At 31.6% G+C, this 23,958-nt stretch overlaps 3 protein-coding genes across 4 annotated transcripts; 2 read left to right on the top strand and 1 right to left on the bottom strand.

Moving 5' to 3' along the window:
- Positions 1–288: 288 nt before the first annotated feature.
- On the top strand, positions 289–2,848 carry LOC145610587 (uncharacterized). Its single transcript, XM_081665899.1, has 6 exons — positions 289–363; positions 445–522; positions 1,233–1,328; positions 1,500–1,823; positions 1,906–2,511; positions 2,759–2,848. Exons 1-6 carry the CDS (start codon positions 289–291, stop codon positions 2,846–2,848), a joined length of 1,269 nt encoding a protein of 422 aa, XP_081522025.1.
- A 5,299-nt stretch (positions 2,849–8,147) lies between these two features.
- On the top strand, positions 8,148–18,359 carry LOC145611404 (uncharacterized). Of its 2 annotated transcripts, XR_014106378.1 has the most exons (5): positions 8,148–8,339; positions 9,611–10,454; positions 13,294–13,460; positions 15,104–15,689; positions 17,258–18,359. XR_014106378.1 is itself a non-coding variant. In XM_081666733.1 (4 exons), the coding sequence occupies exons 1-4, from the start codon at positions 8,149–8,151 to the stop codon at positions 15,309–15,311; spliced, it is 1,410 nt and encodes a 469-aa protein (XP_081522859.1). In that variant the 5' UTR covers position 8,148; the 3' UTR covers positions 15,312–15,846. The 2 variants fall into 2 exon arrangements, 1 of the variants encoding a protein (XP_081522859.1); XM_081666733.1 differs by lacking the exon at positions 17,258–18,359 and having other exon boundaries at positions 15,104–15,846.
- Positions 16,762–17,900, bottom strand: LOC145611405 (NDR1/HIN1-like protein 6). Its single transcript, XM_081666734.1, has one exon. The coding sequence runs from the start codon at positions 17,898–17,900 to the stop codon at positions 17,118–17,120; it is 783 nt and encodes a 260-aa protein (XP_081522860.1). The 3' UTR covers positions 16,762–17,117.
- Positions 18,360–23,958: the final 5,599 nt, after the last annotated feature.

The following is a 23,958-nucleotide window of genomic DNA, read 5'->3' on the forward strand; positions in this document are numbered from 1 at the left end:
AAACAGAAACACTTTCTCAAGAAGCCCAAAACAGCTTCTAGAGTGGGCAAAATGAGAAGCACCAATTTTGAGCTTCTCTACATCAGTTTCTCGGGGAGCTATTTTCCCATTTAATGAAACTTTTTGTTGGACAAAAATATCCTTAACATTTCACAAAAAGACCTCTTATATCCCATTAAAAAAAAGAAACCCCTCTTCTCTATTCTCCTCTCTCATAAACATCAGCTCTTTCTCTCTCCTGAAACACAAACCCCTCAACCCTCAAGGCCAAAAATCATCACCGACGACATGCAATCTGGTCCTCCTAGACCACCGGCGCCGCCATTTCGTCCACCCAAGAGGACACAACCAAGCAATAATAAGGTATTAATTTTTTTTTATTTATGGAAATTTCTTCTCTTTTGTGGGTAGAACCCTAATTTCTTTGCATTGATTTTGAAATAGGAGAAAGATATAAATCTCAGTGGTTCTCCTCATCCAAATCATCCCAATATGTCACGAACAAGAAGTTCTGCCAATGAGGTTAGTGAATTTGGTCCAAAATTTAGGTATTGAAATTTTCAATTTTGATTCAATTTAGGCGTTTCATTTCAAATTCTGTATTTTCAATTTTGATTCAATTGAGTTGGATGAACTAGGATTAATATTACAAGTGTTTGGGTAGTGCCGTAGTGAATTTCAAATGACATGGTTTTGTTGGATGATTGATTCAAACCAATTATGGCTAGTTGTTGTTAAAGGGTCCATTTTCTGTGAGGATAAATTAATTAGGAGTATGTTGTTAGTGGGAGGTTAGGTAGGCTATGTTTATACATTCTAATCATGAGATGTTGTTGTTGGATGAAAGAGTATGGGGTAAATAACTCATCAATTTTACATAATTTAAGCCCTAAAATATGTTAAGTACTTAAGTTTTATTTCTTTAATTTTTATAAGTTTGATACTTCATTTCTTATGATAGGCACTAGTGTTTTAATGGAGGTTTGAAGTGATCTTATTCCTCACTAATATCCTTAGTTAGCAATTTATTATTCTGTTTACTTTTTTAGCTTCTTGGAATGGTAGATGTCTTATGTAATGTATCTGTTTATACAAGTGTGTGGAATATGACCATCATTTTATTTCGGTTTCTCTAAAACTATTTTCTCTTCTTTATTTCTTTTATTAGCTTCAACAGGTTTGACTAATTATTTCAATTTCTTTGTTTTATGAAGTTTTCTTAATTGTTTTAGAATTTTTCGAATTGGATTCTTTCATTTTCAAATTGCTTGTATTGGTGCCAAATTATTTTGGATGGTGATAGTGGAATGGTTGATATGATGTCTAAGGTAAATTATTGTTTTATGATAAATGCTTGTTTGTTGTAAGGTTTGTCAATATAATGCTAGTAGAATTTATAAAGTGTGACATTGGGAGGCAGATTGCATTGTTATTTTGTGTGTATGGTTGGTGAAGCTTATGCGTAATGCACAACATTTCATGGCTTTGTTTGTCTTTAGATTAACGAACAAGTAAAGAGGTCAAAAGCAACTTGGTCTGATGAAACAACTAAGATATTTTGTGAGGTTTGTGCTGAAGAGGTCCATGCAAGGAATAGACCACACACTCATTTTAGCAAAATTGGTTGGAATAATGTGGTTATAAAGTTCCAACAAAGGTCTGGTAAAATGTATGACCAGAAACAATTAAAAAACAAGTGGGAGAAATTAAAAACGGAGTACACTACATGGAAGAATCTCATAGAAAAGGAGACAGGGTTAGGATGGGATCATGAGAAAAATACAATTGTTGCATCCGATCAGTGGTGGGCACTCAAAGAACAGGTGAGCATAACAATAATCTGATTTCTACGTTTCCTTTTTCAAGTAGTTAGTTGTAACTAATTACATTTATTTATTTGTATAGGCCAGTCCGGGTGTTGCTAAATTTCGTGAAGCTGAAATCCAAAATTTAACAGAGTTAGAGATCATGTTTGCTAAAATAATCGTTTCTGCTACAACTTCATGGAACCCTTATTCACAAGATGATACTGAAATAGAAGACTCGTCTACCATAAGCAACGAAGAAATAGAAGATGAGGAGCAAGTGGATATTACTATGGATGGTAGTATCAATGAAACAGTATCTCAACAATTTGAAAGTGAAAGCATTGACAAGACCAAAGTCAATACAACATCGGAAGAAAGTGGAAAAAAACACAAAAAGGAAAGAAATCTAAAGTTAACTAGCACAGCTAAGCTCATGCAAAATGAGCTAAAACGTATTGTTGGTGCGATGGAGAATTTTTCTCAATCTAGTGCTACTGTAACTTCAAAAAGAACTGACCTTCCTGGTTGTAGCATTGGAGAGTGTCTAACATTGCTTGCTACAACACCAGGGGTTGAAATAGGAAGTGAGCTTTATATGTTAGGAACTCGTTTATTTGTGAAACGAGAATATAGAGAGATGATGAAAATATACGGAGTGTTTGGCTTGAGCAAGAATTGGAAAGGGAGAAAAAAGCTTCTCAACGTTAATTTTTTTTTTTATTTGTTATGAAACATTGTATTTATGCTTTTATTGCTACTCTCTTTAATTACCGTGTTGTAACAGACTAACTTTCTTATTTATATCAGTTATTTTGATTTTCTTAGTATTTGTTATATATCATTATTATTATACTTTCTTGAGTAATATTAGCTTTTTATAGTTGCTTTGTTATATAAGGTTTACTTTAAAGTAAACAATTTTAATTGGTTCCTTGTTTTTTTTAAATCAGATTAGTTCAAATGGAAGTACTTATGATGATGTAATGGATGAATCCTCCTCCGAAGAAGAAGACGATGAAGAGTTAGTACTTCAAGAATAACTGAGGGGTAAACAAATGATGTTATATGCTGCCACAGGGGTAACGATACTTACCAAATACTATCTTAAATATTTATGTAAACAACCTACTAGGATTTCGTTATGTTCTGGATGGCAATGGTTGTAAGAGGTTTTATCTACACCAGGTGAAAGTTATAGGATATTAAGAATGGAACCCCATGTGTTTTATAGTCTTGCAAAATTATTAGTGGATAAATATGGATTAAAGTCAACTAGAACCATGCCTGCTGAAGAAGCACTCGGAATATATATATATTTATGTGCACAATTTCAATCTAATCGTAATATGCAAAATCGCTTTAAACATTCTGGTAAAACGATAAGTAGAAAATTCAATGAAGTTCTTGAAGCAATGACAAGATTTTCTATAGATATTGTAAGACCTTCTAATCCAAACTTCAAGGAGGTTCCAACCAAGATACAAAATAATTATAAATATTGGCCACATTTCAAGGATTGTATTGGTGTCATTGACGGAACTCATATTCCATGTGTTGTTTCGGAGGAGGATAAAATCCCTTACATAGGGCGCAAAGGTATCCCTACACAAAATGTGTTAGCAATTTGTGACTTTGACATGTTATTTACATATTTTGTTGCTGGATGGCCGGGATCTGTTCATGATAATCGAATCTTAAAGGATGCAATGGAAGACCCCAAGAAATATTTCCCTCATCCACCCGAAGGTATATATTTATGAAACTATTATGTGTATAATCGTTACCATTATTATATACTATGGTGTCATTATCTAATATTATACAATGTACAGGAAAATATTATGTTGTTGACGCGGGTTATCCGAATATGAAAGGATTTTTGGCTCCTTTCAAAGGTGAACGATACCATGTTCCTGATTTTCGTCGTTCAACACAACCTCCAAATGGTTTCTATGAAGTCTTTAATTATTCACATTCGTCGTTGAGAAATGTTATAGAGAGAACATTTGGTGTCTGGAAAAAAAGATGGAGGATATTATCAATTATGCCCAGCTTTCCGTTGGAAACTCAAAAGAAACTTGTTGCAGCTACTATGGCTATGCATAACTATATAAGAAGACATGCGCTTGAAGATTTGGAATTTGATAAATGTGATGCAGATCCTTATTATATACCTGAAGTTGAAGGGGATGTGGATATTGGAGGCAACCCGGTAACTACTCTTGAAGAACATGATGGATCAATGGATAATTTTAGTATGGAGTCTATTCGCTACAATATTGCAACTTCTCTAATGAGTCGTTGATTGTAACATTATTGGATCTTTTATTAGGAATAATTATATTAGACATTATGTTTGTAATTATGAACGTATGAAACTTTTGGATATGAATTATTAATATGAAATTTAAAAATCTAAGTATTTAGACTTATGAATTGTTCAAAATTTTAAATTAAAATTTTATCTTACAAGCAATTATAAACAATTTGCTAACCAAAAATTAAAAGAAAAAAAAAACTACTATTAATAACAATGTACAAGAAATTAATACTAGTTTATTCTCCCAAATAATTTTTTTTTTTTAAAAAAAAAACCTGATATGGGCCAAACAAGGTAAAATAGTTTCTCAATCTAAGAATCACTTCTGATTTTTGATGGGCCAAACAAATTTGTTTCTTACAATTACAAGTGTTTCCCTAGAAATAGAATCTGGAAAACTACTTCTGGGAAACAGAAGTTGTTTTTCGGAAGCTTGGCCAAACAAACCCTTAATTACCCATTTAAGAGGAGTTTAATTAAGGGTTTTACTATAATTTTCAGATTATTTTAAGTAGTCTAAAGTGAATTTAAGTTGCTGGAAATTGTGTATACAAGGGTAATTAATGTAGTATTGTACTATTGTTGTCCCTTTATGTAGGAGACTTGATTGGAGAGGTGTTGTAGTGTATTTGGCCATTTTAAGAGCTTAATTGAGGTACTACTTAACATATGTTGATGATGTAGTATCATGTTAGACTTGAATTAATTAATCCCAAGTAGTATCATGCTAAGATTATGATTGGAAATTGTGGATTATTGATATTGGTGATTAAATTTGGAAAGCATGATTTATTTGTGATGGATTAATGGTTGAAAAATTATTATTTGGCATGTTGTGTATGAACCATACTTTTATTTATGGCATGTTAGAATGCATGATTAATTAAACTACATGTTTAATTTTGTTTGAGATATTGAAAAGGAATTTATTCATGATTCATATAATTTTTCATATAATTTTGTTGATGCTTTAAGCATGAGGAAAGAGCTATTTAAGTGTCTTTGTACACGATGGTTAAATTATATTTTTGGTGCCTTAGTGCACTTAAGGTGTTTCCAACACCGAGGGATAGGATTTGTGGTCTTTATGCGTTTAAGGTGTCTTTGACACCGAGGTATATTTAAAAAGGGTTCAACATTAAATATTATGTGGTCACTAATTATTCAAGAATTAAATTGGTGTGTTTGGTTGATTGAATAATTATTGTTGATTGAATGATTATGGTTTGAGAGTCATCACCAAGTCTAATAATCTGTAAACAATGTAAATTGAAAGAGATTACGCACCAAAACTCTTGGAACGTATATACCTTGAGTATGAACATATGGGGGGAGTTATGGGGGTTTATATTTAACCATAACTTCTACTGGAGTACAGGACGCTGTACATTCCTTTTTATTATTATTATGCGCAGGAATTCCACCACCTATGTGTGGTTTTGATGCTGGTATGGTTAGCTCCCGTGTCAGTAACCTCAATTATTTGGGGGAGGTAGAGTGGGAAACCCGTTCGATGCGTAGTCAATGCTAAATAAATAATTTAGTGTCTAGTAGAAAAGTCTTGTTGAATGTTGTGTGTGCCAGTAAACAGGTGCATTGAGGTAAGTGTGTGTTGATAGGTGAAAGCATGTTAGTGTGTTTAATTGCGCTTACGTACTTAGCTTTGCAGATTGTGTGTGTTTGTTTTGGCCATATCTTTACCTTGGCCCTATAATGACCCATTTTTAATGGAGAGTAGTGGAAACAAGTAGAGATAAACTTTTCAGGTGTTGAAGCATATTCATGACGGGGCAGGAGTGAAGAGCGAAGAGCGAATAATGCTAGTTTCCATTAGTTTATGATGTGTTTTATGCTTTGATTATTTATGATATTATTGTTATGTGTGAGACTAACGCAAAGTTTTGGATTTGGTTTGGTTTTAATAAGGGCCTATAACGGTTCCAAGTTGTAGGTTGATTTAATTTGACTTCGTTTGACTTTGGTTTTAACTTTACTTTCGTTTGGTTTACTTTTAAGTTGACTTGTTTTGGTTGGTTTTGAATTTAGTCTTCCGCTGTGTGACTTTGATAATTGCCTTAGCTGTTTTCACGGTGGCGGTAATGTCTTAGAATTTCCTGTTTCGTATTTTAAAAAAAGAGTAAAACAGGTATTTTTAAGGAAAGGAATTTCTAGGGTGTTACATAATACAGTTTTATAGACATTATAATACTAAACAAAAATCTAATTGTCACCACTAGTAGAAAAAAAAAATACTATTTGTAATTGTCGACTTTTTGTAACTGACATTGTTGGTTGCGAATGCCACCATTACAACTAGCGAAAATTATTCATAACCGGCTAATGTTAGTTACAAATAACGTACTATTCGTAACTGGTTTAACCTAACGGCAGTTACAAAGAGTTTATATTCCAAGTTAGAAAGAATACTATTCGGAACTAGCATTAAGTTATGCCGGTTACAATATGGATATACTTCCTCCGTTTCTATTTACTTGCAACACAGCCTTGCGGCACGTGTTTTGAGGTCGGGTTTATGTAAAGTAAACGGATAAATTATTAATTATAATTTTTACAAATGATACTTAACCCTATTCTAATCTTCATGTAAAAATTATACTGATAAAATCGCTCGTCTACCCTCACTAATCATCTCCTAAAACTGCGTGCCTAAAAGGTATGTTGCAAGTAAAAGAAAACGGAGGAAGTATATTATTGGTAACCGGAAAATCTTAACGTCGATTAGGAATAGCATTTTATTTTATTTAAAAAAAAATTGCAGAAGTAGCATATGACCCTACTGCCATTACCCACGCTACATTTTTTTTTAATGTGAAGCACCATAAAATATAGAAAATGATGTACTTTTAATCGACATCGATCTAAATAAATACAATGATTATGAATCTAAATAAACCACGTAAGGTCCAATTTAATCGACATCGATCTACATCATCAATTATAAAATATAGAAAATGATGTACTTGTAAATTACAAATATGTCACCAACTTTCAACTACAAAGGACATGCATCCTAAAAGAACAATAAGAGTTATAATAGGTGATTTGAACTAAACAAAATAGAACATTATTGTGATTTCTAAAACAGAACAATCTGATAATTGCTTGTCGGAATCATCCTCTCATAAGTCGTTCACATTTTTGAAGGTGCTTGTAGAATAAGCTTGAAATAATATTGGACCCGATCTGCATCCAAAACCAACTTGCCAAATTGTTATCACAAAGACCAATTAAGGGCCTGTTTTCATTGACTGAACTGAACTGAGCTAAGCTGAGCTGAACTGAACTGAACTTATTAATTAGTGATATTTAACTACGGATTAGTGATCTTTGATTATTTATTATTATACATATGTAAATATACAAATATACATATTAAAATATTTAAGAAAAATATACTATTATTTTATTTATTGATTATTATCATTATCATTATTATTGATTGATTGATTATTATTATTATTACTATTTATTGATTATTATTATTATTATTATTTATTGATTATCATCATCATCATCATCATCATCATCATCATCATTATCATTATTATTATTATTATTATTTATTGATTATTATTATTATTATTATTATTATTACTACTACTACTACTACTATTTATTTATTTATTTATTATTATTATTATTATTATTATTATTATTATTATTATCGTCGTTGTAATAAGAGCTTAAAAGAATGAAATTTGGCTTTATATCATTAGTAATATTATTAGACATGAACTGAACTGAACTGAACTGAAATGAATTGAACTGAGTTGAACTGAACTGAATTGAACTGAATTTCACTGAATTTCAACGTATAAGAACATGCCTTAAATCTTGTTAAGAAATCTCTAAGTGACTTAATTCCAATAAAAAATAGAAAATAGGCTTAGTAAATAAGGGAGGGAATAGTGGATATTTTTGACAAAAATTGCAAATAACGTGAAACAAGGTGGTATATATATATTTAGGAACCCTTGCGATTATGAACATGTTTCTGTTATGAACCCAGTTTGGTGGACCCAAAGCAAATCAATGGAAGCAACCAGAAGATGCGAAGCAGTGTTGGACAGAATCCAGCACTTGCCACTCTCCAAAATCACTGCCTCTTGCAAGGGCACTCTTCTTCGTCTCGTCAATTCTGAGCTCAGATTTCTTTCTCGTTCTACTTCCACCCCTTCTTCATCATTCAGGTTTTCTTCTTCTCTTTTCCTTCTTTTATATATTTAGCCTTTTGCTTTTGGGTTTTGTATTTTCTTTTCTTGATTTGCTTAACATATGTAATCGTTATTATTCTGTCAATTCCATTAGATAATACATTCGAACTGTCAATTGCATTATGAATTTTAACAAAGACCCTTTTTATAAGCCGTTATAAATTATGGTGATGAGAATGATTTATATACTTATAAATTTGTAAGAAAAATCAATGTTATTATTCACAAATTTTAATTACTATGTATTATTGCTTGCCATTGGTGGGTCAGTGGGTGTTAGTTGTTTAATGGAGATATGTGAAGAAAAATACAAGTTTGGAGATGGGATTGCATTAGTATTGACATTAGGTTGCTACTTTAGTTGCTAAATTGTACTTAACATCACAGTATTTATAACCCACTACCAAATGGATTGTTTGAATGCAATATTTAACTGTTGTACTTTTGAAATATGTTGATTTACAAGTATTTGTCGGGAAAGGCTGTGCAAAATTACATTAGTAAGGAGGATTTACCAATTAATATGAGGAAAAAGAGAAGTAGTTGGTTGTAAGAAGGTGGTTATATCGGAAATTGCCTTATTATTTGTGAGAATAAGACTGTATATATCTTAAACTGGCTAAAGGGGGGCATATGGGAACAATATGGTGGTGGTGCCGTGGTGCTAACTTGACAATGGAGAGGATTGTAATACTGTACTTTCTGTAATATATAAAGCTAAGAAGGTTGAATTTTAGTGGATTTTAAAATGAATGAAGCTTGTAGTGATGGATTGCTAAGGATACTATGGACATGATGTGTTTCGAGTAAGCACCGGGGATTATCTTTTTTTTTTTTTTTTTTTTTTTTTTTTTTTTTTTTCATCTGGGTGAGGCGATTTAAATGCCACATGCATAGGGCTGGATGCACAATCTTTTCTTTTTTATTTTCACGGATTTCAATCGCTTCAGTGCGCTTTGGACTTATTTCATTCATTGATTACAGCATCAAACTAAACTTCCTTAACACGTCAAAATGTCAAATGGATTGAGTAGTCAGTGTAAGATGTCAATGTCATCATAAGTTCATTTCAAAGCTGAGATGTCTTTGTCAACTGTTTGGCATCATTTACACCTTTTCTTTTACATCCAGCCATCATCTTATATGCAATCTACCCACACAATTATATACAATATATTATTATGCTTTCGGATAAGCAGATTCATGTTATCATTATTAAGTGGAAGGTTAATGCATTCTTTTTGCAGCTGTAATGTGGGCTATTTTGAGGCCATCGTTCACATACTTCAACAGCCATACATAATGGGAGTGTCACGTGTGTGCAAGCCTGTTCCTTTGTCACCTACAACTGGCCATAGGGAGAAAACCAATTCACAATGTGAAGCTGTACATGTTGATATTGTTTGCAGTCTCCATAACAATCCCACCTGGTTTATTGTATCTGATCGGAACCCGAAGTACATTACTTGGGATAGTTCAGGGAGAAACAAGGGTCTGAAAATGCGGATTGAACAAATAGTTAGCACTGCTCAGTTTTCCTTGGTACTGAAGCCTGTTTCTATTGTTCTCTTCTTCGCAAATGGACTAGACGTTACAATTCGTGAGAAGCTGTTGATGAATTTTGGATTTAGAGGACTCAACTTGGATTTTTCACATTCTGACTTTGTTTTCTCTGATGCATTAGAAGGTGAATGGGTCAATGTTCTTGGAAAATCATATCAAGGGGCATGCACTCTGATAATGGATGTTGATCAATGTGCAAAGCCTTGTCAAAGCATTGATAGTGTAGCAGAGTTGAGTACTAGTGGTGTTCATGAAGAGTTTGCAGAGGCATACAGTGAGTTGGAATTGGGATCTTCATTCCATTATCTAATTATGAACATGAAAGATTGGCCTTTGAATGATGAAGATTTGCCATCTTGCAGAAGAGAAGACCCCTTAGGAGATTATGACATAGTCAATTTTGATACAACAGCATTAATTGCTATTATATCGGGCATAAGTAACGGTGGTGCTGAAAAGCTTTTGGAAAAACCGGAGGATGAACTAAAGCACCGATTTAAAAACAACACTGAGTTCGTGATTTCTCAGGTATATTTTGTTTCATTTTCATTTTGTACCTTGTTACTTTCCCTAAAATTATCATTTTTTCTTGCTGAATGGATACTCTTTTTATCCTTACATGTTCCATTCCAGAGGGTATATTCTTATGTCTCATCTCTTATGTTTTCCTTGACAAATTTCAATTCCTGCTTGGTTACTTTACTTGATATTTTCTGTACTTTCTGGGTGACTGCAGTCATTTTTTATTTTTTATTATTTATTTATTTATTTATTTATTTATTTATTTTAAATATTCTATCTCAGTTGCCATAGGATAGGCTGACTAGATCTATCTTTCAGTCCTATTTTTTTCTTCCCTCTCACCGTCATGGGTGACTGCAGTCATATTTTTTTTTTTTTTTTATTATTTATTTATTTATTTTATTATGAAAGCACCTGTAGTGATTCATTGTTTCAGGTGTTGTTGCATTATCAATGTAGTATTTATCACATGCTTTTCCAGTGTAGCTGGGGTAGTTTGTGTTGCACCTTTAAGGAGTGTGGTGAAGTACATTTTCATTTTTGGCTATGGAACTTGGTTTTGCATTTTTATGCAATTTGGGGTCAAATGTCTTCTCTACCATCTTTATGAGACAGTTTGTGTATATACATTTCTTTTTACTCATTAGGGAACACTTGGCTTTCCTTGAATTGCTGTAGGAGTTCTTTTAAGTTTTAACCTTTTAGCTTGATTTGGTTGATCTTGGTCCCCATTCTTGTAAATCTTTCTTTTCACTTAGTGGAAACTTTTTTTACCTGAGAAAAATCTCTTTTAAATCTTTTGTAAGTGGATAACCAATTGGGTGAAGTTGCTACTTGTTATGGATTTAGGGCCTAATCATTTCATCTTAATTTCATTTCATTTTAGTTTAGTTCAGCTCCAATCAGTTTAGTTCAGCTCCAATCAGTTTAGTTTAGTTGAGTTCAGCTCCTAATTTCCTTCTCTCATAAAATATTCATTTTAGCTTCATTTAGTTTAGTTCAGTTAAGTTCCAATCAGTTTATAAATGTGAACAGGCCCTTAGTGTTGAAACCATGGATGGCTTTTGCTATAATTCTTATATGTTTTGAGTGAATTTGATTGGCTTAAACTACTTATTTGGGAATACAAATTAATTAAGAACTAGATACACTTTTAAAATGAGAACTTGAAATTCAAAATTGATTGTTAAATTCATGTGGTCAGGAAATATTCAATTAGGCTCAATACACAAGCAAGAATTTTCTTTATTTTCTATTAGCCTATTGTAGCTTCTGAAAACTCAGCAATTTTTGTTGATGAGGTTGATAAAATCACAATACACAACAGTTAGGCTTAGGGCTTGGGTTCTTTATTTTGCCTCTTATTGTTCTAAAAGGGGTAGTTACTGAACAAGAATGGACTAAAGATGAGTAGCATAACCATGCGCAAGCTGTGCCACTGCCACATGTTTCTTTTCTTAAGGCAAGCATTTTACTTTTCTGGCAAACCTGCATGGTCTTGGATCTGCAGCTGGTTAGCCTAGGATAATTCTTGATTTAGTGCCCTAGTGGAGCAAGAAGTTTTGGGTACACATTTTCAGCGGTTATGTTTTTGTCAATCACTTTGCTATATGGGTACTCAGATAATGGGGAAGAAAAAAAATCATATACAACTTTATGGTCATTGTGGAATGTCTAAAACTTATATGAGTGGGATGATTGGAATCATTGGATTCTATTGTGGGTTTGAGAGGTTTCTGTTTCAAATTTTGGTTTTCTATTCTACGGAATCTCTTAAATTTGCAATTGATCAGGCATATAAAAGCTGGAAAACGTGGTGGAAACTTGGTTCCTTTTTTCTGTTACGCTGAGGCACAGATATCTGTTGGCTTTCTCTCGTAACTGATTTCAGTCTGAGGATGACTTAGTCAAATTTTTCCTTTTTCAATTTTTTTTTCCTAGAATAAATGTTGCAGATGCCATTACAATTTATCTGTGATAGTGTGATATGCTATGGAAATTGGAAACAGGCAACCGTAAGATTCTGTGGAGGATAAAGGATTTACTTGATAGTTGATACTATGTGTCAAGTCTCAAGAGAGATTTTTTTTCCTTTTATTTATTTACTATGTTTTTATTTTAAATTATTTTTTATTTATAAATTTAATGATTGTGAGTTATTTAGTAGTCAATTATTTGCTGACTACACTACCAGTATTTGGTACTATCACCCTCTTTATCAATATAGTATTACAGTTTGATATCTTTGATACTAATTTTCCTTCTTCCATTGGATTAAGATTTTTTTTTTTTATTTTTTTTTATTTTTTATTTTTTAATTTTTTAATTTTATTATTATTATTTTTTTTAATCTAATGACTAGCTTAGATAGAATGTTCTGACATCCATGGCCAACCAAAGTACGAGAATATTTTGTCGTAAATTCTGTAGACTTGGAGCTCTTGATATGTCATCATAAGTTGAGGATTATTTCTGGTTAGAATAACATTGTATTTGTTTAGGAAATTAGTATTATGTTTTTGTTTTTCCAATATTTCTATGGTATGATACATTTATGGCCTTGCATTTTGAGTCCTTGTCAATTAGGTTCAAAAAGTAATTGGGCATATTTTGTGTTCTTGGTGCTAATATTTTTCTTACAAAGACTTTTATAAGTAGCATGATTGATAATATCCAGAAGCTTACTGATTGGCTGAACTTTTAATGTGAAAAAAAATTCCTGCATTTACTTTAGGCCTTTCTGGCACAGTTGAATTGAAGACTTCATTAGCATCATTGATGTACTATGGGTTTTCACAGATAAAGTTTCTCCTAATGGTGTTGAAACATGTCTTTTCTTACCCAGGCAAAGTCTGAAATTGAGAGTCCAATCCATGAGGAAATGTATTCTGCATTATCTGGCAAAAAGGGCATTGTATGTAAAAGTGTTCATTTAGAATTTATGGAGTTGGTTTCTATGTTTGGAGGCCCTAATGAGAAGACAAGAGCAACTCAATTGGTCAAGCTTCTCAAGTAAGAATTTTCTTTACCTATGCTCTTCCCCCTCCTGTACAATACATTGGAATCTTGTATTTGTTGATTTTCTGTTATGCTTTAAATATTTGCTCTAAATTGCCCTTCTACTTTTATCTACTTCATGATCACATTTTTGTTTAGTGCCATGCCATACCATTGACTTTTATCTTTTTTGGGGATAAGGCATTTATGCTGCATACCCTTCACCCTTGCATTGCACTTTTTTTAGCTCCATGTCACCATTTTAAGTAGATTATTTCTAGTAAACCCTTGAACAAAAAGGCAACAAACAAGCCTAGAACTTTGCATACCGAGACATTCATTACAATAATTTCCATCTTTTGAATGTGCTCCCTCTACCATAGAGTAACATGGGTCTTATGGCAATCCTGTAGAATTTTCCCTTCAACTGTAAGGGAATGCTTCGGTCACATAACACACTCCTGTGGCCGCTCTCCATTTAAGCCACCCGACTTAATCCTATAGAAATTCTTCACTTTGTTGAAGCGATTGAGTTACTCTACTCTGTTGACGTCACCTTCAATTTTTTTCCTTCAATGATGAGAACGTTCATCATTTTTTGAACTCATCGGTCATCAATCAAGTAGGAACATCACACTTTTCGAACCTGCAAATATAACAATTTTTGGTTTTTTTAGAGCAAAACCGAGCACCAATCAAATATTGGTTTGTCAAGAGTATACCACACTCAAATATCTTAATGGTCTTTCAGAGTAAACCACACTCATATCCAAAGGAGCAAAATCATGCTCGAATCAACTCACAAAAAAATCATCCCATACTTGAAGAGTGACAAAAGTCACGCATGCTGATGTAAATTACATCAAGACATCACCATATTTACCAACAAATGCTTAAATTGCATTCATTGATTCATGTACTTGCGGAAATATTTTTTTAAAAATATATGTTTTTGTCTAAATTTTTATCCCAGCGGTGGGTTTAATTGTCCAACCTACTAGGGGAAATTTTTTTGTGAACGGCCCGAAGATTTAACCTGCTCTTGAAACCATGACAAATTAGGGTGAAAGAGAGAATAGAATGGCTCGTATTGCTTTATTATTATTCATTCATAGGTAGAGTATTTATACAAAACCTACGCTCATAAGATAGGAAACAAAATTCCTAAAAGATATATTAGCATAACTATATATCCTAAAGGTATATTCACTCAATAGTATCTTAACACTAATATCCTAAATATATTATTCTTCTAATGATATCTACGGAAAATATATCACACATATATTTTCCGATATCTCATATCTCTAACAATATGTAAGCAACTAGGCACGGAAATTAATTCAGTAAGTTCATTCAAGTTTAGATGAGATTAGGGCTAATGAGTTGTATTTACAACTAAATTAAATTTAGATAAGTTCTAACTAGTTCAGACAACTGTTAGACCAGATCTTAATGTCAAATGGTTTTAGTTCAGTTTAGGGTGAGATGAATGCAATTATGCAATCACTAAGTGGTTTTGGGGTTGATTGTGTGAACTTCAATCAATACATAGCTGAAACTTTTCAACTCTGTGCTTTAAACATCTGATAACATCTGCATGTGTCTCCCTATAAAGTTTATTGTGTTTTTATTGATAGTTGGTAATAATCTCACAGGGTTGTCCCTGATACTCCGTCACCACGCATGATGGCCATACCAGTCACCAGGAAGCTAGCCATGAAGAATAAGGTTACTTTTGGCACTGGAGATTATTGGGGTGCTCCAACTTTGACGGCAAACATGGGATATGTGAGAGCTGTCTCCCAAACTGGAATGTCTTTATTCACTTTTGAACATAGACCACGGGCTCTTGTTGGTGACTAGAAATTTCAAAATAACTTCAAGAAAGTTGCTAGATCATGTTTATAATTACCATCTGTTATCAAAAGCCTGGTCATATGAGTTTTTAGTTTTTATATCAACACTCCTGTAGGTTGTAACAATCAAATGCTTGGCACTTAAGAACTGCAAACTTTAGAGGGAAGTTATTAATTCTTGAACACTAACGCCAGTTGGTGTGGCCTCCATCTATCCCTAGCAGCTAGAGAAAGAGGGAAGAGACTTCGTAATTGCCCTTTTCTTCGGTAATGCATGTTTGCAGAGTTAGCCCTGCTGTACAACAATACTTCTTGTGGCATATTGTTGCCTTGCTGAAAAATATGTTGGTGAGTTGACAAAGCTGATAAATTTGACAAAATCAAGGTAAGCTGTAACATTTAGTCTTGCTTTACTTGAAGTACTGTACAGTTTAACAAAAAGTGCCTACTGTGGAATTTGCAGAATTATATATTTCGTAAGCAACCATCTTTTCGTGCATAATTGATTATTTCATCAGAGCCTCTTGGCAGATTGTTAGTATGATGTTCCTGTTGAGATATATTGCCATACTTTCTTTTCCTGTAAATTTATCCTCCCCCAGTTCCTTTTCTGCTTATTTTGTTGAATTTGCAACAAAGGTGATATCATAAAGGTCCTATTGGCCAGCTGAAATAGCAGAAGGAAAGGTCATCTGTTAGGAGCAGTCATGGCTTCTAGAAAATTGTGTTGGAATCTGACTCTCTGAATATAATCTTTAGCCTCGGTGCTCCTGCCTCATATTTTTCTGATTCAGATTCAGTGTTGGAAATTGCTTTTGCAAGTAGTCCTAGTATGATTCGATTGTTTGGTCTCTAGTGAAGAGAAATGGGAATTATGTAGCCCATCACCTAGTTACGCTAGTGTCATTTGGTATAAAACAACATTGAGAATTGCATTGCCCGAAAGAAGTTTCATCTTATGTTCTAAGAAACACTTTATTACTTGAGTGTTATATTCACCAACTTTTCCCTGAGAGCAAAAAAACCCTATTTGGCTGGAAATGCAGTGGAATTTAATATTGTAATATATATATATATATATATATATATATATATTTTTTTTTTTTTTTTTTTTTTTTTTTTTTTTTTTTTTTACAACAGCGTAATATATATTATAGATGCTGAAATTACTACTGTAAATTTTCAAAATAAAACTACTCGGTAGTAGAAGATAATCAATGTCTACCATATAGTATGAACCATTAAGTAATTTTATCAACTTCAGTAAAGTTTTGGTCAATTTTAAAAGAGCTGATCATGGTCGGGTAACAGTGTTGCCAAATTTGTATATTTAATTATTTATGATGTGCATTTTAGACCTTATAGGGTTCAAGGGTTGTTTGGGGACTTAAGGGGTGGAGTTAGTATGGAGGAAGGTGGATCTTGCATGGAGAATACTCTGGGTTTATGCCCTCGAGTCGAGCTCCTATATATGTTGAGCATTCAGACAATTAGCCACGGTCTAGGCAACTCATTTGCAATTTGAACGTGTAGTCTAGTAATTACAGATTTACAGGGAAGATAAAACACAATAATTTATTTGGTTATCGTAGAGTATAGTAAAATATTCAGTTACGTAAACAAAAGACACTAGGTTATAATAAGTTGAGAAAAAGCTTTTATAGTATACAAATACAAATCAAGAGACTAATCTGGGAAGAAAAAAAATGAAAGAAAATAAAGCTGAGATAACATGAACAAAAATGACAAATAATTGAAGATATAGATTAATTCATTATTTCTTAATTGCTGAAATCTAGGAAAATGAATCGATTCAAAGTTTCACTCTGATTTTGCAATTGCTAGCTTTAATACTAATGGCATTATTGGAGCTCAAGCTATCAACTGTCAACTGGCAGTTAACCAAAAACCTCACTTTCCCAAGCTTCATACTCTGGACTTTAATTGAAACAGGTTGATCCACTTTCAGCTCCAAAGGAATGTTTCCCGTCTGCTGTTGCTGCTGCAACGCTTGCATCAACGTGTTCCCATACTGGTTTTGCCCCGAAAGGGAGACATCAGTTGCTGTTGTATTAAGTGGACTCTGATAAAATGCTGGAAACGACCCTTGACACAGGTTAGTTTTCTTGTACCAAACACTCATTTTACCTCCTTTTTCATAGTATATTCCAATCTTTTTATTCGGATTCTTTGCTGTTACCCTCACGTTGAACCTAGCATACAGGCTAAGGTCCAAGTTAAGCCTGAAGTCTGTTATTCTTAGCCTGTCAACCGAGTAGCTAGGAACTTTTGGATGAAAAACCAAGAAGAAAACGAGGGCAAGAATCCCAACGACAAGTAAGAAGGTAGCCAGTAAAGAAAATATGCAACAGATAACTCTGCAACAGCAGCTTCGGCCCTTTGGCTGTCTAGCAAGAGAACGAAAAGGCGGTAATGACTGTGGATAAGGGGGTGGATTGTTGCCCATTGTGTGCCCTTTATCTGATGAAATCGAACTGTTTCTTGGAACTAAAGGAACTGTAGGTCTTGTTGCCTGGTCTACAACAATGGAAGTTGGGTAGATTCTCGGGTTCACCGGTATCCGATCTGAAGGCATACCGAAAACTTAAGGAAATATACTGATAAAATTCCGTCCGTAGTTTGTAAACCAAAAACGTAAAGCAAGCTACACAAGTTAGTTTGAGTATGCTAGTTGACTTCTTTGTAAGTATATTTATGATTAATTGTTATAAAGGAGTTGTTCTTTAAGTCTTTTAAGTTAGGTAACCTGTTTCTTTTTCCTTTTACCTAATTTGGCTAGTAGAGCCTTGGATGAAGCCTAAGTTAGAGAGTGGTTGAGCTAGGAATTCGTTTGTCACCTTTTATTTGTTCTCATTATTAGCGTCTTTAGACTCTGTACAACATTTGCTAGTTATATTAAGTCAATCTTTGTGAGATTAGCTTAATATAAGCTAAGTTTTTTATAGGAAAATTTGACAATAACCACTTACAATTGTTGTTGTTTTAGCAATTACTACATACAGGTTTTTTTTTTTTTTTTTTTTTTTTTTTTTTTTTTTTTTTTTTTTGAAATTTACTACCTACTATTTTTCAAAACATCAAAATTTCCCACCTATTTGACTCTCAACTCAAATGTGATGTCATGTGGGACCCATTAACCATCTTTTTCCGCCTTTTCTTTTTCTATTTCAACCTCACTACTCGCCTTAAAAAATGGGTCATAGTAGGGTCAATACAAAAAAAATAAAGCCAAACACAAACAACAAAGTACGAATCGACGAAAGTTGAGTATATATGCACCAATAAGAACAATCACACTAACATGAATATCCTAACAATAAGTAAATAAATAAGTAAAATATGCTTGCCATACACACAGATCAACTTACCTTTGACTCATGACTCTACTTTAATTTATTAACATATATTTTAAATAACGCATCGAACGGGTTTCCTTCCTTAAAAAAAGCTCATTAAAATATTGAGCTTCCAATTAAGGAGCTACCCCAATTGGTACCCGCTATGTCACCTTGTAACAGAATTATAAACCATTAATAATAAAAGAAAGTATAACGTCTTGTACCCTTGTAACAGTTATGATCAAATATAAAACTACATAACTCCCCCATGCGCTCAAACTCAATGTGTATACGTTCTAAGAGCTTTAGTCGTATCCTCTTACACTTTACGTTATTTACCAATTTACTTGTGATGACTCCAATCAAAATCAAGAACAAACATAACAACAATCAACACATAATTCCATTATTTTATTCTTGAATTAATTAGTGAGCACATACTATTTAATTTAATTAAGGTTCCTTGTCTAGTTTTGTGCACAAAATTCGACGATTACTACCCTGGTGCATAAAATGCACCAATAACTTTCTTGACTCAATCTCAACTATGTAAGTGAGTAATAAACTAACTTCTTGACTTGAGCTCAACTTAATATGAGTGAGTAAATAAATAAACTTTCTTAACTCAACTCCAATAATAAATGGGTTCATAACATCGTGATCAATCATGCTCAATAAATATAACTTTAGCTCTTTTCTATAAACATAAGCTTTGATTATTAAATACATGTCTTGTATCAAGCTCAAGCTCATAATAATTATTCCAACATATTCACATACTTATATATAATACATGGAAAATAAACAATCAATCATTCAAATTATCACAACATCAACTTAACATGATACTAATCTCATACTGTAATTGATACCAAATTTAACTTCCTAACATGATACTACGCATAATTAACACAACTTACAGTCTTCACGCATATGTACCTCAAATCGGACAGTGATACACATACATTCACTGTATGTGGGCTCCATATACATTCCCAATGAGATGCTGCCACCTAAGCAAGAGCCAAAAAAAGAAGAGGGAATTTTAGGGGGGAAAAATTCACCCTCATTGGCGCTAACAAGTTGCTGGAAGCGGGAAAATGGCCGGCCAAATTTCTTGGCGCCTAACTGCATTCAATGCACTAAAATTTTGGTTTTTTTTTTTTTTTTTTTTTATTCTATTATTTTATCATTGATGGTATCACAAGATTCACAACCATTAACAGGTTAATATGATAACGTCGCCGTAAAAGATGAACACGACGCCGGAGAAGATGAACAGGACGCCGGTGAAGATTACGGAATCCAGCGCCGACAATTGTTACTCAGATGAAGTTATAAGAATTTTTCTTTTCCCGAGCATGTGTATTGGACAAACGAATTCGATTTTGAACAGTCAACAATCCACCATGATCGATTTATTTCTAACATGTATTTAATTTAATTAAACGAATTTCACTGTTCTTATCTATCTCGCTTTTCCAGATTCAACAATTGAGGTTGAACATTCCAGTATATGATATCAATTTAGAAAAAATATACTTTATATTGAATTAATGTCATTCGTTTCTCGTATTAAGATTTCCACGAATTTACGAACTAGATACTGAACTTGAACGGGTAATTAAATTTCAGTCCTTGCGACTTTCTTGGATGATATAAAGATACATATATAATTAGTAACAATAACAATTGTTTAAGTAAAATCATATTTTTCCATTAATCATGTTCAAATTCAAATGTGTTGGATACTAATTAAATCAGTAAAAAATCCTACACCGACCTTGATTATTAACAAAAAAAATAATTATTTATATTAGCGTTTACTAGTATGAGTATAGTAACTATACTTTATATTGAATTAATGTCATTCGTTTCTCGTATTAAGATTTCCACGAATTTTCGAACTAGATTCTGAACTTGAACGGGTAATTAAATTTCAGTCTTTGCGACTTTCTTGGATGATACAAAGATACATATATAATTAGTAACAATAACAATTGCTTAAGTAAAATCATATTTTTCCATTAATCATGTTCAAATTCAAATGTATTGGATACTAATTAAATCAGTAAAAAATCCTACACCGACCTTGATTATTAAAAAAAAAAAATAATTATTTATATTAGCGTTTACTAGTATGAGTATAGTAACTAACTTTTTATATTAGCAATTTGCAGAATATATACCCTGAAACCCCGAAAACAAATGGACTTGTTAGGTTATGTTATATGTACAGAAATTGACACTTATCAAATAGTTGTTCCTAAATAATCATGTAAAAATCAAATTAATCTTAAAAAACGACTATAAACGTCATAGCTATCCTTCAATAAGAACTGCTAATAATAGTTATCCTACGCTATATAATAATTATAATAATTATAATAGTACAAGGTTACTAAATTTTGAATTTATAATTCATGGTAGAAAATAGAATATTGGAGTATATTTGCATATATGCTTAAGTAAAATCATATCATTTGATTAATCTTGTAAAAAGTAAATCGTTTTTAGATATAACCTTATTAATTTCGTATTATTCATTTCACATTTATTTGCTACTTAGTAAATTTACCTATCCCAACATGTACTATGTACAAATTAACTGCTTATACTAGCGTTTTTTAAATTGTAGTACACATGAATGAGATATGTATATATACTCCGTAGCATAGAACAACTTATTATCACTTAACTAGTTTTGGCTCTGGCGATGCTCCGGTCATTGTTTGTAAATAAAAGAAAGTAAAATAATAAGAAGTTAAATATATAGTTTGCTTTATTAGTTTTATAAAAAAATTAGTTTTATAAAAAAATTAGTTTTATAAAAAAAAAGGCCACTTATATATATTGATAATATCATGTCCTTAGATTATAACTAGATTTTTTAAATTAATTTTTTTTAATTACTGTGCTAAAATTGGTTATATATTTAGATAAAGTTCTTAACATCAAAAATATTTTATTTTATGTTTAATTAATTTAAATTTAAAACTCTCATTCGTCAATATTTCTTACGTGACATTTGAATTGTTTAATTATAATTTAAATATTAAAATCACTTTTGTCAATTTTGCTTACGTGCCATATGAATTATTTAATTATAAAAGATTTAATAATCTATTATTAATTTATTAGATACTAATAAAATTTATATTCTTACATGGCACAATAAGAAAATTATATCCTATGCGTCTCTCTAAAACCTCGGAAAAAAACTCCCCGTTACATACATATATTAGATTTATTACTTTTTGTTTCACGTCCTCGAGGAAAAGGACTCTTAAATAAAGGGGGTGGCCTGGAGGAGCTAAAACTAAAAACAGAAAAGGAAAAAGTTGAATTGAAGAGAAGAGGTGAAGATGAAGTATAAATTTAATGAAAGACGACTTAGAAATAGACGACTTAAAATATTAATAAATGCAATAACACATGCGGTAATTGGATTACAGAATAATATAGAGAAGTGTAATTAAATGGGAACATATGTCGTTTCTAGTTAGAGTTTTTGATTACTTATAGATATAGATAGATTTAATTTGTTAATTTAATTTCGTTTAACTACTAATACGTAACATTTGATTACAAAGATTTAGAGAGCCCCATTAAGAATATGTAAAAAGTTGTAGTTTATTTTATCACGATACATATTATTTTGGTAAATACGAAGTAATTCAATTCACATATGCTATTAGATACATAATATTATAGTAACCTAAAAGTATTCATTGATAATATATATATATATATATATATATATATATATATATATATATATATATATATATATATGTGTGTGTGTGTGTGTGTGTGTGTGTGTGTGTGTGTGTGTGTGTGTGTGTGTGTGTGTATACAACATCAGAGGCTAAAACTACATATGAATGTTGTATTGCAATGAGTTGCTACAATATACATAATATTATAGTAACCTAAAATTATTCATTGATATTCACACTTCATACTATTATAAATTTATACATTATATATATATATATATATATATATATATATATATATATATATATATATATATATATATATATATATATATATATATATATATATATATATATATACTACCTCTGTTTCTTTTTAGTTGACACGTTTCCTTTTTGGGTAAATATTTTACCTTGCAGTTACAAGCTACTCCACTTCCTTTTTCATTCTCTATCACATAGGCTAAAACTACATATTAATGTTGTATAACAATGAGTTGCTATTAGATACTCCCTCTGTCCCAGTTTACTTGCAGCATTTTGACTGGACACGCTTGCCGATGCACATGTTTGACCGTTGATATCTTTTATTATATATTTATATAAGTTATATAAAGTTTATATTAAGAAACTATACATTAAAATAGACCCAACAACATCTTACATGATTACATTGACTCTCATATAATAATTAAAAAAGATGGTCAAAGGGAGATGTGTGAATAGTGCAAAAAGTCAAACCGTTGCAAGTAATTTGGGACGGAGGGAGTACATAATATTATAGTAACCTCATTGATATTTACACTTCATACTATTATAAATTATAAATTTGTACATTAATATAAAATATAACAGGGAAGAATATATATATTACATAGGCTAAAACTGCATACTAATGCTGTATTACAATGACTTCTAATCACATGTCACATTAATAAAAGTACAACTTATAAATACATATTCATGACATAGCATATGTCAGTATATAATGATATTACGGAATTAGCACAGATAATACTAATAATATTATATATTACTAAGTTCATTTAGTGCATTATATATATATATATATATATATATATATATATATATATATATATATATATATATATATATATATATATATATATATATATATATATATATATATGTTATATTGCAAAGCTACATTCAAAAATGAAAAATTTATATATAATTTTTTTTGGACGCAAAATTTTTTAAAATATCTAAATACATAGTATTCAAAAAAAATTAATTGACACAAATGGCTTAAACTCAAATTCGAACAAATAAGAAAATGACAACATCATTAGACTCACTTAAGCATGACAAACAGCGATAACATAATACATATATATATTTGATTATATGTCGCATATCAATAAGACTATATACAAAATAAGACTTTTCAAGTACATTTTTTACATTGAATTAAATTCAATGTGATGCTTAATTTTTCAAAGGAATATGTAAAATCGTGATGTTAGTCTTGTAAGGAATTGTGAAGAAATAAATCACTTGTTACAATTTAATACTCCGTAACATAGAAAATTCCTTGGACAGGTAAACTAACTCT

Source organism: Chenopodium album, chromosome 24 (genome assembly GCF_948465745.1).
Source record: "Chenopodium album chromosome 24, dcCheAlbu1.1, whole genome shotgun sequence".
Taxonomy (NCBI): domain Eukaryota; kingdom Viridiplantae; phylum Streptophyta; class Magnoliopsida; order Caryophyllales; family Amaranthaceae; genus Chenopodium; species Chenopodium album.